General features: G+C 38.2%; 1 protein-coding gene across 7 annotated transcripts in view; it reads left to right on the forward strand.

The window, feature by feature from the left end:
* STXBP5L (syntaxin binding protein 5L) overlaps positions 1-18253 on the forward strand; it is a 175556-nt gene that overhangs the window by 90967 nt on the left and 66336 nt on the right. For all 7 annotated transcript variants that reach the window (XM_042868043.1, XM_042868047.1, XM_042868049.1 and 4 more), the window contains exons 6-8: positions 7031-7094; positions 11538-11621; positions 17791-17914. In XM_042868043.1, the coding sequence (XP_042723977.1) occupies positions 7031-7094; positions 11538-11621; positions 17791-17914 (272 nt within the window). The remainder of the gene's footprint in view (positions 1-7030; positions 7095-11537; positions 11622-17790; positions 17915-18253) is intronic.

Here is an 18253-nt window from a genome sequence, read left to right on the forward strand (position 1 = left end):
AACTCTAAACTTCAGAAGAGCAAGCTTCAGACTGTTTAAGGAATTATTGGATGAGATCCCCTGGGAAACTGTCTTTAGAGACAGAGGATTAGAACACAACTGACATGTCTTTAAGGATACCTTTCCCGTAGTGCAAGAGCATAAGAAATCAAACAGAGGAGGTAGGAAACTATTATGGCTGTGCAAGGGCTTGCTGGTCAAGTGGAGGGATAAGAGGGAAATGTATAGACAGTGGAAGCACATACGAGTGGCTTGGGAAGAATACAGGGATGCTATCTGGATGTACAGAGATGAGATCAAGAAAGCCAAGGTGCAGATGGAACTGAACCCAATGAGGGATGTGAAAAATAACAACTACAGGTTTTCTACAGGTACATTGATCAGAAGAGACAGGCCAAAGTGAGTGCACCCACAGATAAATGAGAAGGGAGAACTGGTTTCAACAGACTTGTAGAAGTCTGAGGCACTCAGCAGGTTCTTTCACTCATTCTTCACTAGCAGTCTGGTATCACATGCCTCTCACATCCCTGAACATCTAGTTGGGGTTTGGAGGAGAAAAATCCCTCCCACCATAAGGACAGTGCAAGTCTGAGGCTGCTTCATGAAGCTGACTATTATACAAGTCTATGAGGCCAGATGACATGCATCCCAAGGACCTGAAAGAACTATCTGACATGGTTGCCAAGGCACTCTCCATCATATTTGAAAAATCATGGCTGTCAGTTGAAGTCCCTGGTGACTGTGAAAAGGGAAACATCACTCTTGTTTTTTTCAAGAAAGGAAGAAAGGAAAACCCAGGGATCTGTGGGCTGGTGAGCCTCACATCTATGCCTGGGAAGTTCATGGAGTAGATCCTTCTGAAAGAGATGTTAAGGCATATGCAAGATGAGGAGGTGATCCAAGGCAGCCAGCACAGCTTCACCAAGGGCAGATCATACCTGACCTATCTGGTGGCCTTCTGTGATGGAGTGGCATCAGTGGATCAGGGAAGATGAACTGATGTTATCTACCTGGACTTTTGCAAAGCCTTTGAAGAACATCCTTATCTCTAAATTGGATAGATATAGATTTGAAGGTTGGACTATTAGATATTTAAAGAATTGTTTGGATGGTCAGGTGGAAGCCGGTCATGAGAGGTGTCCCTTGAGGACTCTGTCTTGGAAGTGGTGCTCTTCAACATCTCCCTTTGATGATACAAACATTGGGATTGAGCACCCTCAGCAAGATGGTTGTTGACATCAAGCTGAAAAGTGCAGTTTCTACAATAGAAGGAAGGGATGCTATCTGGAAGGACTTTGACAAGCTTGAAAATTGGGCCCATGTGAACTTAATGTGGTTCAACAAGGACTAGAGCAAGGTTTTGGATCCAGGTGATCAGAGGTATGTTTTTATGTAGACTGGGAAAAGAACTCACTGAGAGCAGTCTTGGGGAGAAGGACTTGGAGGTCGTGGTGGATTAAAAACTTGACATGAGGCAGCAGTGTGTGCTTGCAGCTCCAAAGTCCAAGTGTATCCTGGGCTGCAACAAAAGTGGAGAGGCCAGCAGAGTGAGGGAAATGATCGTCCTCTTCTATTCTGCCATTGTGAGGCCCCGCTGGGAGACTTGGCTTTTCATAGAACTTTATAGAGCCTCGTTTTCTCAGTCACTCTAATCTGCACTCTGCCTAGTATTTGAGGAATTCTGTGCTCAAGTATTTCACTTACGCTTTATTTTCTTCTACTGCTTCCTTATTTTTGCCTTTCTCTAGGGCTTAGATCTAATTGCTTTCTACATGGTGCCTTAAAACCAGCTTGAAGAAATGCCTATAATGAAGTATCTGGCATCAACGTAGTGTGTTCCATTCACAATGACTTCATATATGGTTGGTTTCCCAGAAGCTATTCATACTTTCCATCTGTTAGATCTCTGCTTTTGTTTTTAATTTAATTCAACAGTGTTTTTATTCTCAATATGACATTTCTTAATGACAACATCCAAATTTCCAATCTTCTTGACAAACCAGCTCTAATAGCAGTGAGTGGAAACAAAATGCAGTATGTATACTATAGTTACATGAGGCAAAATGTTTTTGTGTGTACACATTTTCACATGCAATATAATTTGCTAGATGAAAGTAGCAGTTACTGTAGCTGTAGCTCCAGTAGTGTTTCATGAGTTCTGTAAACTAACTAAATTAGCTAAATAATTGCTTTATATAATCCTATTTGTAGTGCAGTCATTATGTCTACCCTTAGGAGAAATTGTTTATAGAGCCTAGTGACTGGCAGCCCCTTTACATGCAACACTGCTTTAGTGCTCCAGAAAACATTGCTGTTATTTGCTTGTTAATGCTTTTCTTGAAGATACAAGAAGATGCATGTCAAGTAAGGCATTGATCTACCTTTGGCATATTTCTTGTTCATCTTAATGTGCGGCATGGACAGCTAGCTTTGCGTTCTTAGCCACAGTCCTGCACTAGGGCAGAGCAAATATCACTTCAACAGGAGCAGGAAGGTGGAGATTTATCATATCCCTCTCTTATATCCAGCAAGATGTTAGGTTCAGAGGAATAAGGGAAAGACCATGCAGAATGGAGAAAGTTAAGTCTCATTCATTTTTCTCTCCTGTTCCATCTGAAGTGGAATTTTGTATATCATATCAGCATATCATTCCTGAGACATGTCCTCCAACATGGACTGCATGTCTCTTGCAAAGCCAAACTAAAAGCTTTGTGCTGCACCTTGTGACTATTTTTTGTTGTTTAGACTGAAGAGGAATCAGTTTTGATGCACAAAATGCTTTGTGTGTTGTGGACAAAAAGCAGTATTTCTTGGAGCACTGGAAGTGCTAGTGCAGAAAGACTGCCAGGGAGCAGGCTCTCCAATCTTAGAATGCTTCAGTAACATCAGCTGTCATCACTCAAGAAATTCCATGTGTAACGTTATCTGTGATAGCAAATCTGAAATGAGTTTTAGGCTGCCCAATTGTTAAAAAAAAATTCTTACTCATTTTCTGACAGAGTTAGTACTATGACTGCCAAACTTAGTAAACACTGTTTTCTTCTACCTGTATGAAGTCAAAACTGACAGCTGTTGAACAATTAAGGAATTTATGGTGGGTGGACCCTTGCTGGCTGCAAGACCCTGACACAACCACTGCCTCATTTCCCTGCCTCAGCAGGATAGGGGAAGCAAATAAGGTGAAAAAGTTCATGGGTGGAGGTAAAGACTGAGAGTTTAACTAGCAGTTACTGTCAATGGGCAAAAGAGACTCAATTTGAGGAAAATAAAATTTGGTTTATTGCCATTTAAAAATAGAAGTTGATGGTGAAAATTAAGACAAAATTTAAAGCAGCACAACAGGATGTGGAATGGGGGGTTGCAATCAGTCTATAACAATTCCTCTCTGTCTCTCTTTCCTCATACTATTTTTTCCTGCATCTTCATGGGATCTTCCCATGAACTAGTCTTTCAGGAGCCAGAGTGGGCTCCCCATAGATTGTAGCTCATTCTTAAATACCCAACTGCTTCATTGTGGCATCCTCCAGAGGCTACTGTCTGGTGATATGGTCCTCCTTCAGCTGCAAATGGACAACCTAATTCACCATAGTCTTTTTCATGGCCTACAGGGGAACTTATGCTCCAGCCCCTGGTGCACCTCCTGCGTTCCTTCATTGATGTTGGTGTCTGCAGGGCAGTTTCTCACAATTGTTGTCATTACTCCTTACTGCCTGTGCAGCATTTCACCCTTCTTAAATACATTTTCCCAAGGCACCTCAAACTTTGCTACTGGGTTAAGCTGTGTCCTGCATTGGGTTTTCTGGAGCTGTCTGTGTCCAGCACAAGCCAGCCCCTGGCCTTTTCTCACAAAGGCCACCCCTGCAGCCTCCACACTACCAGTACCTTACATCCTACACCCTGTATTTGATGCAAATAAGCTAACAAGAACTGAATCTAAAACTGCTGGTGTAGGTGTGAAAGCAGAAGAATGCTTCACTGACCTTTTTGATGAGTAACATACCTTCTAGACTAAAATAATAAAATTGGAAGAAACTTGACCTAGTTAGTTATAATACAAAACAACTACTTTATTACAGTACTGAAGAGTAAGGTAATATAAATATTAAGGTAATGCTTATATTCAATACAGAGGAACAAGAATGCGGAAAAACAAAATTTCCTAAATTGGGTGTACAGGCTGCTGTGATTGGCATTGACTTTACAGAGATTGTATGTGAAGCACTTACTCAGCAAAATTGACCAAATATCTAGGAGCCTCATAAATAAAACTCATTTTACTCCTAAAACAACAAAAAAGTGTTGAATCTCATTAAAAGCAGGACGAAATTTTATTATACTTTTTCAGATGCAAACATTCCAGGATCCTCCAACTACTGTGGTACAGTAGATTCAAGACAGAGAAATGAGGTAGGAAAATGTGGTGTATGAGTGACATTACTCCTTTTAGCTGAAGTCTCATATGGAAATCAAAGAGTACTTCTTTGGAAGGATAAGATAAAAATAAGACTGGTAGTGAAAAACAGTTTTGTATCATTTTCAAAGGAGCTAATATCTTGTGTGGCAATAGAAGTATAACTAACCTATCATTAGATGTAATGTGGAGCAGCTGCAGCTTTCATGTAACACTTTGCTTCCACTCAAAACTAAATGAATTTGTTCTTTAGTGAGCACTACATATACATCTTAAAAAGAAAACAGTGCTCGGGCAAATGTATCTAAGTTGTTCTTGACTTTTGCAACTAGCACATACCAACAGCAGCTTAGAAGGGATCACCCTGTGTCTTAGAAGAACAGTACACACTTTTCCTTTCTCCCTCCATTTTCCTCAGTTTTGCTAACGTTCCTGGTCAAATACCAACACCTGTATTGCCAAGCTACTCAGTCTGCATAATGATCAGTTCGGTGGGTTGGAATAACTGGCCAAAACCAGCATGTCATGCCTGCCTGCATCGTTTTATCTGTTGCCAGCTGATGTTGCCATGACTGTTTGCTTGGCTCCGCTCCCTCTTCTGTAGCACTTGTCAACAAGGTTTGTTGTCTGACTAACTGGACCATTTTTAACAGTGAGGAACTGCCCATAGAAATTCAAAAAAGGAGAGAAAAGTGGATTCACAGTGTGTTGGAAATGGTTCTTATCTGTCTAAAATGGAAAATTCCTTGTTCTGTCTCTCTCTTTCCAGTATAGCTTACTCAGATGCACAAGTTCAGCTTGAGGCTGTCCCTTTTGGGGAGCTGACTGGGATAAGAATAGCCAGATCTCCTGTTACCTGCATCTCTGCAAAAATAAATAAATAAATAAATAAAATGGTTGCATGCTATGATTTAAGCCAAGTGTGTACCTGCTGCTGTCACTATTAAACGCACTCTGTACAGAACGTATATACTGTAAATAGGTTTACTCCTCTTTTCTGCTAATCTCTCTATTTTGCTGGGATATGTTGCAAATCGTTCTTTGTGGAAGCCTTACTGACCTAGACCTCGTGCAGCAAAGTATAATGCTACAGCTAACTGAGGAAACATGATCTGCAAAAGCTGGAGATGATGGCATGGAATCACCTCATGAAGAAGGTTCACCATGTGAACATGCTGCCAGATTGCCACCAGACTTGCCTGTTCAACTAGCAGTAATGTTAAAATACTTGTAGGGAAGTAAGGTATAGCCTTTCTTGGAAGTCTGTCTGGTGTTTAGATGATTGCTTTGGGAAGGAGGGTACAGATTACTCTGCAATGTTTTAATGTTCAAGATGCCTGGAAATTTTTGTATACTACTCTCAATTTGGATTGGGAATTGTTCCTGGTAGAATAAAGTGGTTGATATCCAGTTTTGCTACAGTTCAGTATTTGAATACTCTTACGCAATTCCTTTGAGTAGTTTGGATGGAAAAGCTTGTTTTGATTTTTCTTTAATTTTCTTGCAGAATTTTTTTCAGTTTATTGGCTAAGTCATTTTACATGTGGCTTCCAGATAAACTTTATGGGCCTGGCCAATCTCTGACTTACTTATTTTTCTGTTGGTGTTTGATAAATTCAGATCAGTCATGTAAGTAGGGAGAGCAAGTCTAGATCCTGAGCTGAAATGCAGGGGATGTGTGCTGTGACCCAGAGCATAAGTGAAGGAAAAGTCCTGTTCGCCATGTCAAATAGTCTGAAGCTTTGTGAACTTAGTGCTGGTCTGCTTTGTATGACTGCCAGGGTGTAAAGGTCTGGTCAGAAAAGATGGCAGTCCAAAAATCTTCATCCATTCCTTCGGTTTCCTACTTGCATTTGCTGTCAGGTGCTGGATGGCAGTGACTTGAGCAGCAATCTCTGTACTAAACTGCATAATAAGTTGATGGTTCCTGGTACAAAAATAGAGGGAACAGCAAGAACAGAAAGTAATCTATACAGAAACTTGTAAAGACTCAAAGGATGAGTTTTATGGCTGAGGAGCTATACTGAGTATGCATTGTGAATGTAACTGTAGTGGTTGGTCTGAAGACATAAGGCTTTGTTGAACAAAGGCAAGACACTTAATTTCCAGAGTCCCTCTAGTTCTAAGAAGCTAGCTGATGGAGCAGTGTGTTTGAGATTACTGAATCTCTGTCATTAATGACATCAGAGCTTAGTGAGGCTTGATATTAGTTACTGAAATGAATCTAGTGAAGACTGCATATCCTTGTCAGATTAACCTTGAAATCAGTCGAGAGCAGGGCAGACAGAAAGTGACGGAGTGAACAAAAGCAAAGGCAAAAAATCTTTAGAAATTAGGGGGAAAAAATCTATAATGGGGTGAAAAGTAAGTTGTTCTTTTTTTAAAAAAAGAAGAAAGTATTCATCAATGAGGGGCTTTACCTGTAACAGAGCAAGAAAGAACAGAGTTGAACATGAACGTGTATAGATCATTTTCAGATAACTATCTTCCCCTTTGGACTTTTTATAAAGACTTTTAGGTTGTTGCAGATGCATATTAACACACCTAGCATTAAGGTAAGCATCTAGCTCTTTGTATGAAGAGAAGTTTCACAGATTTGAACTGATTTTTGTCTTGCAGATCCACTAAGACTCACCCTGGGCCAGTTGTACATTTAAGTGATAGCCCAAGAGATGAAGGGAAAGTGAGTACAATTAATGATATAACATACTGCAACATTTTATAGCCTGCATCGACCTTAATAACACTTTCTCTGATACGATAATCTGCTTTCATTCATTATATGTATGTTTAGGGTCACTGTTACTGTTTTACAGCTTTTATGAAAAAAAATCTCTTTGAATAAGTTTATGAGTAAGAAATTATAATACACAGACAACATCTCTTGAAACCTGCAGCCAGTCAAAATTGTAAAAATTGTTCCTGATTAAATAAATGTGATTTTTGTGTAATTAAGAATTGACTAGAGACTGCCAGGACTTTGGTACTTGCAGAACGCATGCGATGATGAGGACATTATACTAAGCTTTCATAAGATTATATATCATTTTTTACACAAGAATAATAATGATAGCAACCAACGTTTGGAACTCGCTGTTGTTCTTTAGCGGAGTTGAGAGTAGCAAAGAGCTGTGAATAAGTGAAAGCAAAACATGTAACCGAAGTGTGATTCATATCATGAGAAGGCAAAATCTGAGTTGGCTTTGTTTCTGTGGTAGCTTTTTGAAAATGAAATTTGGTTGCCAGAAATGTTTTATTTAGATGCTGCTGCTAAATTTTCTACCATTTTGCCCATGTGGAAGGGCACTTAGCTATTTTGTCTTTTTTGATCACTTTTGAGAATTACATTTCAGTAAGCATTTATAAAGGACTCCGATTTACAAACGGTTTATCTATTTGACGCTGTGTCTCGTGTAACTGATGATGATTATTGGAAATTAGAAGCATTCAGAGTTTGTGTTTCTGATATAGGGTACATTATGCTGAAGATCATAAAGTTGATTACTGTTAGAATGCTTAGAGTTCAATAGCTGATATCAGTGACTGATGACCTGTATTTCTGTGCCAAAAGATTGAATGTAATTAATTCCAGAAGACTTTGACCTTCCAAATGAACTATGAAGGCAGGGTTTGAAGACAGTCTCTGTTACGATTCTAGCAAGTGGTAGTTGGAAGACAGACAACAAAGAGAATCTGGGCTTTTAGCCTGCCATTTAAGAACAATTTGGGGACCTAGTGATTAAGTGATTAAGTTCATGAAATGTAATTACCTGCCATGTCAGTGAGTTAGTGTACATTAGGAACAGACTGAAGTACACAGATATTTGTAAGTGGCAGATATGTAGCAAACAGTATTTTTCTTGCTGACACAGAAGAAGACATTAACTGCAGTGATCTGTAGTTTCCCAGCAACTGGAGAAAGCTTAATAGGAAAAGGTTTAATGATATCAACCATCGGGTTGTGGACTAAACTTCCTATCTCTGAGTCTGTGTTCTGAGATCTAATAACACCTAAATGTAGAGTGCGCTTGGCAGGCTTTTTTTTTCTCCCCACAGAAATTTTGTGCTACCAGGACAGAGAGGGGGCTGCCTGGCAGGTACCAGAATGGAAGTTGTTGATTGCAAAGGAGAAATCTCCCTTAAATACTGACATCAAAATCATTTCAGGGATAAGGATTTGTGTGGTCAGAATGTGGAGCAACTCTGCTAGACATGGAAGATTGTGCCAGGACTCCTCCATCATTGAAATTCTGTGCAACCTACTGTATGATTCTTAATTGTTAAGTATGAGAAATTAAACAAGGGTTCAGAAACACAAGATGAAAAGATAGCTTTTTGGTTTCTTCCTATACTCCTTTTATATGTATCAATACGTTTATGGTTTTCTGTTTATGTTTTCTCCTACAGCTGTATTTACAGATTGTGGATTTTTTTTACAGTGTTGACTAGCATAGAGCTCATCTTACAGATCTCTGAAGTGCATACAATAAGCAAGAGGAGTGAGAAGGCTTGGGTTTTCTGTACTTCAGACAGATTAGATTCAGATCAACTGATTCAGACAGTTTAGAGTATCATAAATACACTGAGAATGAGACTAATCATATTCACCCTGTTGGAATTCTGACTTTATTGTCACACCACACTATTATTAGTCAAGCAGCAGAGCTACCATCTGAGAATAGAAGATAGATAGAGATTGCAGCTATGCAGCAGTTCTGTGCATCTTTCAGCTTCCCGTGAAGCTCAATGCTTTCTGTCTTGCAGTTCTTTAGTGCTGTTGTGCATCGACATTTTAGTGATAGATCACATGGGAAGCTGCATCTGATAGGTGATATTTTACCTTTTAGTAACTACCTGGAGCACAATGTTTTGCAAAAGAGAGTGATAAAAATCAAAAAGCAAGCCTGCTTCACTGGGGAGGAATGCTTATTATGAAACAAGGTCACATACTAAATGCTTTTCTATTCCTTTCCTGTTTATAATTGTATAAATCTGAGAAAGAATACTGGTAGACCCAAACGAAACTCAACTGGTTTGGTACCCAGCTGTAATGCAGTAGTGAAGATAGTAAGAAAAGCACTCAGAATCTGCATGATATATACAAAGAATACAAAAAATACAAAAAGGAAAAAAGACAGATAATCTTATGTACCTAAAATGCTGGAAACCCCAAATAGTACAACATTAAATGGACACAGCACACTCTGCTGACATCATCTGTGAAGAGGTTCATCGGCATTTCCATCTCTTTAGAGCTCTTAAAAGATTTGCTTACTCAAAAAGTTTATTCTTTCTACTGTCAAGCAAAAGGTTGCTCATATAAGATACTGCTTTACATTTAGATTAAGACAAGGGCACATGGGTACTATGTTTACTCTTACCAAGAGGGAGCTGCCTACAGGCTTCTCCTTTACCATTACCCAGCTAAGTTTGTCTTGTAGTCAAAGAATATGTGCAGCAGAGCATATCTCAGTACAGGCCTGTTAGGCTGTTACGCGAATCACTAAGTCCTGAATATACAATTGTCTCTGTTTAGAACCACTACACTGGCAGTGAAAGAATTTGCAGTAAGGCCCTTTGTTCATTTTCCTGTTGGCAGTCCTCTGTGTCAGATTACCATATGGCAACCTGACAATAGTACTATCCAGTTTGCTATATGATTTCTGAACACTGATGTCTTTTCTCATTTACTCTGCTACAGAATCCCAGATGGACCTGTCCAGGGCAAAAATAATAAATATTCTGAGATTTCTCCAAGACAATTTGTGTTTTGTTAGGGAACAAAATTCCTAAATAATCAGGTATTTTTCCTATTCAGGTATTATATGTATTTAACTGTAAGTCATTCCGAGAACACGAAATGGATCTCCATGTAAAAAATACTCTGACAACACAGAGAATTATATCCAGTAGAATTTAGAGTATTCCCAGACTCTGTATACTGCGGTATTGATGTATTAAAGGTGCTTAATTTGGAAAAAAAGAGTTTTGTTTTGCAGTCCAGCAGTTCAACTTTTATGACTTACACAAGCTGTAGTCAGTAACAGCAGCGATTTTAGTGAAGTTTCACAGACTAAGAGATAGTCTTGTCATCTTGTCATTCTTTCCCTCAAATTCTTGATACGAAAAATTCTTGAATTTTTGTTTGCCTTCTGCGATCATCCATGTATTTTAGGACAAAAAACAATTGCAGATATCACTGCCCCATGTACATGAATAGTCCATAATCAAAATGTGTGTCTTCCAGTATGCTCATTCTCATTCTTCAGAACTGATTCTTAGGAAGACAAGCTCCATGGGAAACAGTTTGCAGGACTTCTAAGCACGCCAGGCTTCACGCATTATATAAGATTTAGAATGAACTAAATTCAAATTAAAAGTACTCAATACAGCAGCTGACATAAAATTTAGTTATTTTTAGTAGAAACAAGGAGAAAGCATTGTGTTCATTCTTACTTCTTTCCTAAGCGTTGCTTTTCTTCTCTATCATATTCCCTATCATATTTTGCTTAATCTGACTGGTATTTCTCAGGCATGCATGATTGTATGATGTTCTAGTTCTAGAAGTAAAAAATTGCAAACAGGTTAACTTGCTTTCAATTTCTAGAAAATTAAGCAATTTATTTTCTGCAACAGGATTTCTTCAAAATGTTTAAAAGAAATAGAAAGCAGAAATTAAAGGAATATATCTAGATGAGAGAGAGTTTAATCTGGCTACTCTTTGGTTTGATGTAATTTAAGAAAACTCTTAGGTGTCAAATTGTTGTCCCTCCAACAATTGTTGTCTAGGGAAGGAAGAGAGCCACTGAGAGAAACATGCTATATTAGTGTTTTCTCAACAGACAAAAAATTGTGAAGACAGTCCGCATATATAACCTTGCATAAAAAATGATCTATGAAGCACATTGTATCAGGACTGGAATTGTATGTCATTAGAAGTAAATTATAGTAAAAGATAATTTGAATGCAGGGTATTGTGTATATTATAATCTACAGTCTTATGCATCAGTTTGGCATTTTTTATATTGTTTATTTTTTGAAATATGCCTTAAAACCATGAAGTTCTTTAATAACTATGTGTATATTTGAGTATGAAACTGTAATTGGGTCTGTTTCCCTCCTCCAGCTATTGATAGGCTATGAAAATGGGACTGTAGTATTCTGGGACTTACGATCTAAAAGAGCTGATTTGAGAGCTTATTATGATGAGGTAAGCAACTTCCATTAATTCATAAATACTGTTATTCAGCAGTTATATTTCTTACCAAACAGATGGAATTTTGTCTTAAAACACTGTGTGTTCTCAAAATACTGTTTGTGCTCTGTTTTTGGGCAGCTAACTGGCAATACAAATCAAAACTTGAGTTGTCTGGCTGTACTACATTAGCCTCTTTTGAGTGTAATACAACACGGAGTCACTTTCCCTTAATTCTAACAGATTCATCTGCTTCTTCATTCCCTAACTGAACAGAATGTAGTAATGAGCTGACCTGCAATATAGCTACATAAGAAATGTTATTACTGATACTGAATATTACTAGAACATCAACTAGAATGAAAGTCAGATTACTTTGTAGGGCTTTCTGTATTATCCAGTAGTCAAAATCTACACAAAAAATTTTCAGAATTGTATTCTCGCTTTAATCAGAATATCAACTCTTGCTGTTTGAAAGCAGATTATATCAAACATGAGTACAGTTATTGTAATAATAAAAAGTGTTTAAAAAATGGATATATGCCTGTTTTTGATCGTTTCTCTTACTGCCTTATTAGATGGAAGGTGTGTACACATTCATGAAAACTGCATTAAAACTGAACTTCAGAGTTAAAATTCTGATCCTGCTCACAGCAAATGTTCTACTGACAGGGTAAATATGAGTTTAAACAGGACAGCATTTAAGCCTCAAGATATATCCCATTATAACTGACAGTCTGTCTGTGTATACACTTGGGAAAATACAGCGTTCTATTCCTTGAGACTGGATAAACGTTTTCACAGGTCTCCTCATAAGGTAGGGTGCGTGTTCGTACACTGTCCTCTCTTGTGCTCAGGAAGAGAGAACATAAAATAAGGGCCGTTACAATCCTGCTTCCTTTCTTTTTAATAGCTTGCTAAGTCAGAGTTATTGAGTGCTGAAAATTTCTTACAGTTTAATTGTTCCACATTTTTCAGAACTGTTCTCAGGAATTATTTTTTTCTCATTTTGTAAGTCATGTGCTTCCCTCCTCAGTGGTTACTTGCTGTGTCATTGTTCCACTCTGTGCAACTTTCAATGGCTTTCCGTTGTCTGCTGATATATTTGAAAGATTCTTTTACCATCTTTACAGGGATGTGTGAACTTGCAACTTGTGCTTTGTTCCAGACTTGCTCCAGATTGAAAATATTCCAGATCTGCTACGATTCCTGTAGGAATTCCCTAGAAAAGGTTTATGTTACAATACTGATTTATAAAGGTTTTATAAGTCATAAATTATTAGTTCAGCATGTGCCAGCTAGTATTTGGCACCAAAACGTAGGATTGCAAACATAAGGTTTATCATAGATATTTGTCAGAGCTGATCATTTGGACATGTTCCAGGAAATTCAGGAGGATCACCCCTTTCCTATCCCAAAAGACAATGCATGTCACTTTACTTACTGGGGGCTGCGACTTGAGCTTTATCTTCAGCGAGGAATTCTCATGTCGTCACTCCATGGAGTGCCATTTTGACTCCACCTCATAGTGGTGACACTATGCCTTGTCACCAGTGTCATGGTTTTGTGGCTTGTTATAGGTATTCCAAAACATAACACCATGTATTGTTCTGGAAGTTAGAGAGTTAATGCTGCAGTTCCATGGATTGTCGCTATTCCGTTTCCTGGTCTCAGAAGAGAAGAATGAGCTGCAACTCCCAGAAGACTTCACTGTTCCATTTCTATTTTCTGTTCAGAGGGAATGATAAACCTGACTGAGAGTCACAAGACTGCTCCCACCATCTGACCTACAGCATTAGAGTAAGGACTTAACCTTTAGAAACTCTCTCTCTCCCATTTTGTTTGCTTTATTGGCTTCAATTCCAATCATACTGTATTGTACTATCTCACATTCTGCTATTATATTTAGTGAATCAAGTTTTTTCCCTTAGCTCTTTGCCACTGTTTCTCTCATCTAAGCCCATCTTCTTACCTTTTTTCCCTTTCCCCCTTTCCCAGCTCATGGGTCCATGGGTCCCTTCAGATGCTGTCATGGAACCAAGCCATGACAACCAGTAATGATGCAATCCAGGAAACTGTCACCTGCAACCTCATGTTGGTTCTGTAGGTCCTGATAAACTTGAGTACAGCGTTCTTTCTGTTCCTGTGTGAGAATTCATGTTGGACCCACCTGCCACACATTTTGCAGTATTCCAGTGTTGCCACCGTAGTTTCCAATGCATTGAAGCCGATATTCTGCTCTGTACACAGTCCCCTGGTCATAACCTGTCAATTCATGTGACTGAACTGATTGAGATGTACTTCGTTTTGTGATGTGACAGCTGTACATGACTGTCCAGAACATGGCTTGTCTTTCATATTGCCCCTCCTGAAACACACACAAATTCATGGTGCTTGCATTCACTGTTTGGTGTCAGCAGGTTCTTCTGCCTTTTTTTTTTCTGTGCATGGAAGAATTCAGCTACACACCTTTGCTCCATATGCACTTCCTGTCAGACACCATTTTGTCATCTGTTGCCATCTGTTGCATGGCAACAAAATTGAATGGAGAATTGGCAGAAAGGTTCAACCTCCACTGTCATACCAGCAACGTATGCCTCTGACATTGTGGGCCAACGCAATAAAATGAGATGCATTACTTTTGGAGCAGGCCCCCTACTTTCTTTAGCAAGTTTGAAGCTAATATAGTCACCATATTTGATGATGAGTGAACAGTGAGTCTGATCTAAGTCACCATATGTTCTTCCAGCATTGCTGAGGATAGTCAGATAGCACTTTCTTTATTTGATTCATCAGTGGAGCAACTACTTCAGTTTAATACCAGAAATTCTCCTGGAACCTGAGTTCTCCATTAAGAGCCCCTTTGTACTTATAGTGTGAAATAGATTTTTTTTTTGTCTTTGATGCACCTGAATTTTCATCACCAAGGCCAGTTCTTTCTCAGATAGATATCCAACTTAGTCATGTCACCCAAAATAGAAGTACACATCCTCAAAACTCCATCCTGATACTCACCCTTTCACGGGATCCTCAATCATGTTGGATTTCTGTCTCCATAGACCTGCTGAGAAGCAGGCTCTTCGTTATTCAGATCTGTAAAATCATTTGCTGTATAGCATAGGGACAAGAATTTAATAGCAGATATTTTTGATACTGAAGTAGAAAGTAGGCTGGTAACTGATTATGCATCCACAAATCTAAATACTCCTTTTTTCTAAGTTCAAGATGAGAACTACATCTGCAGTCAGTCAGTTCTTAGAGTGGAGAATAATTTCATATCTCATGACATTGAAGATGCTTTGTTTTGTATAGCCATAAGAAATGCTTCCATGTCATTATCAGTGAGAAGCATTCTCTAAAAGTCTCTTTCATTTTTTTTCATTATATTGAGTGCTATTTTTAAATTTGTGTCTTAGAAGTAGTGGACACTCAGCTCAGATTGAACAAGTTTCCTTTCTTTACATGCTTGAACAGTTGGTTACCAAAAGCATTAAAAAGAGATAATGATTCTTAGTGTCCCGTAGCACATCATTGTGAAATCTTACCTATCCTTTCTAAGCTACACTGTATTCTTAACACAAGTATGATGCTTCATATCACACGAGTCTTGCAGATTTGGATATGTGACATGTTGCAGGTATCTCCTCAGAGCATGGATAATCTTATGATTGGGAGATGAATTGCTTACTATATTATCAAGGTCTGTCCAGTACTTGAAGAAATATATCCTTTCATTTTCCTTCCATCCAGATTGATGTCATAGACACGGCTGACTTAGACAACACAACAGCCTGTAACTGGGGACATGAGGACCCTGTCCCTGGTTCACAAACCTGTAATTGAAGCATTCATAATTGTGTTTTCTACTGTATCTTAGTTATGCCATACTTCATATCAAGAAGGCTGGAAACCTTTCATACATAAAACGTCTCCTTATTTCATATGAGGGAGGTTCTCACCAAGGGTAGGAAAGGCCGTATTGCATTATTGCGAACTTCTGTACTAGGTGTTTTTGTAAGCCTTGCATCTTCCCTTTAAAGCTTCTCTCTGCTACTTATGTTCTACTCACTAGAGATAAAATTAGTCTTATCTCTCTTTTAGCACAGCTGAGATAAGCCAGAAGTTGTCTCGGCTCATCAGCTCCTTATGCAGTGTGCCCTTCTCTACTATGTCAAATCTCAAGAGACTAAGATGTTTTCACTTGTGAAACACCTAATGCCAAAGTGGAGCTGCTGCTTAGACTCTTGTGCCCGCTCTTTGAGTTGTCAAGTGCAAGTTTGTTTCTTGGTGTAATTATGATTGTCATCTTCCCAGTAGTGATCATATCTATTGAGTATGAGATGTTCAGATGCTTGCAAACCGTTTTCTTTACTCTGTCAAAAGTTTTTTGTTGTTTTTTTTTTTTTTCCATAGATCAATATAAAAGAGAGTACACAAGCAAGGCAGATGCTTCAAAATACCTACAAATTATTACTGATAGTTGGCAACTCCCAGAAAAAACAACCATCTTATGCAGACTTCAAAAGTTTGACTGGCTGCGTCAAAGCATATTCAGAGCCTTCTGTAGCATAGATATTATATCTCATTATGACATGTCTCCAGAACAAAGCTGCAGAGTTCTCAGAGACATTTCCCAAATGACATCTCCCTTCCCACCTTTCTCAAATACTGTACCATTATGGAAACATCAAATCTGATGCAGTGGTCCTGCAGTACTGCTAATACAAAGGATTCTTAAGGTTTAAGTGATGAGTATGGTGCTTGTTCAGACTATGGTTAAAAGTGGTCCTTGAATATCCGTCATTTCTTCTCAGTGGAGGAATTCTGTACTTGGGAGACAACTGCAACAGTGTTGAGTATGCCTAGATTTAGTACATGCTGAATATAAGAGAAGATGGAGTATATATGCAGCCACTGTTGATACTACAGGAGAGACATACCCAATCTGGAGTGATATGTTATGTGTATACACTGTGTGAACATTCTTATGAGTCATCTACTGCGATAAACTCTTGTTCTAATGAAATAACAGCTCAGTTTTTTTGAGGTTGCTAAAGAAGTAGATCGGAACACTAGGCATATTCTTGCAGAGAGAAAATTAGGGACTTGTTTAATGCCCTACCATTTAGTGTTAGTCGTGACTCCCATTTGAGACCTCCAAAACAAATCCTAAGTATTTCTTTACCTTTGTGGAGCAATCTATCAGGTGAGTTTGAGCTGTGTTATAACAACTCTCTGTGACTGCTGAGGAGCATTTCTCCTCAGCTCCACTTAACAGGAGACTTATGTTAGCAGGTGGCACCTAACAGCTGAGATAGTTTAACCAGCAGGTTGGTACAGTTTTTTCCTGCTAGTTACTAGCCCTGCTTTTTAGCTTGTCAGATACAATTGTGGATGTTATTGTTACTCATTTTAAGTGTCTAATCCCTTTTTTAACTTCTGATATCTTGTGCCCATCAGTTCCACTAATTATTCATGAAACACTAAGAACATCTGATTAATTTTTGAAGCGTCCCCCTTTGCTATATGTAAAATTCAATATATTCTATTTGCATTGTGTACACAGGAGTGTGATATTCCCCTTCTCTGACGCACTTAGGTTTTCCAAAATAATGTTATTATCATTCCTTTATGAACGAAACAACCCCTCTCTGTCATTTTGTTTTTATGTGATGCATAACAGGTTTCAAGGTTCTTTCTCTGAAACCCTGGTATGTGGTGGTAAAAAGATTCAACAACTGATAACTCTTTCTACTTTTTCTAATACATCTTCTTAGAAAGCTTGCATCTGTTGTATGCTATCAGTAAAAACCATTGCACAGCATTCCCATACATTTGGGAAATAAAATACTTCCAAGGAACAATCAGAAATATTTATTGTGTTGCATATTCCTTGTTTGTATACCTTTTACTTATTATCCTGTTTGTTCAATTTTGATCTGATTCAGTAGAGTTTCTCCCATTCTTGTACCCTGTTAGCATTTATAACGGATTGTTTTGTGAATTAGTGTAGATTATAGCTATTGGTTACTAAAAAGTGCAGTTAACAGACTCTAGACAAACAAAATTCATCCAACTGTTGATATACAATTAGATAAATATAATTCAAAGTCACATATTAAAATTTCATTAGTGTAAACAGTGTGTTCCTTTTCACTCTCAAGTTCTTCATTCATTTCCATAGGCTATTCATTCTGTTGCTTGGCACCATGAAGGGAAACAGTTTATGTGCAGTCACTCTGATGGAAGCCTGACCTTATGGAACCTGAAAAGTCCTAACAGACCTTTCCAGACCACAATCCCACATGGTAATTTTGATAGTAAAGATGTACAGTAAAGTAGTACAATATTTCATTGCTTACTGGTGTCTTTATTGTTGAAAAAAAAAAAAATGGAGGGACTTTCCAAAGTAAGAAAAATAAAGTTGTTTTGGATTTTTGTTATTGTTTACAAGTGACTTTTCTCTAAGCCAGAATTAATAAAGAATCCATGATTTTAAAATGTATTTTTTATTTAATTTTCTCTTTCAACTAACTATATTGGGAAAAAAATTAAGCTTTTTATGCTCATCCTTGATCAGGAAAAGGTGTACTGTCAGTGAAATTCAATAATTATTAGCTGAGTGTAATCCTTCTCTTATTTTCAAA

This window comes from Lagopus leucura, unplaced genomic scaffold, assembly GCF_019238085.1.
Source record: "Lagopus leucura isolate 7727_CA_CO unplaced genomic scaffold, USGS_WTPT01 Super-Scaffold_100001, whole genome shotgun sequence".
Classification (NCBI taxonomy): domain Eukaryota; kingdom Metazoa; phylum Chordata; class Aves; order Galliformes; family Phasianidae; genus Lagopus; species Lagopus leucura.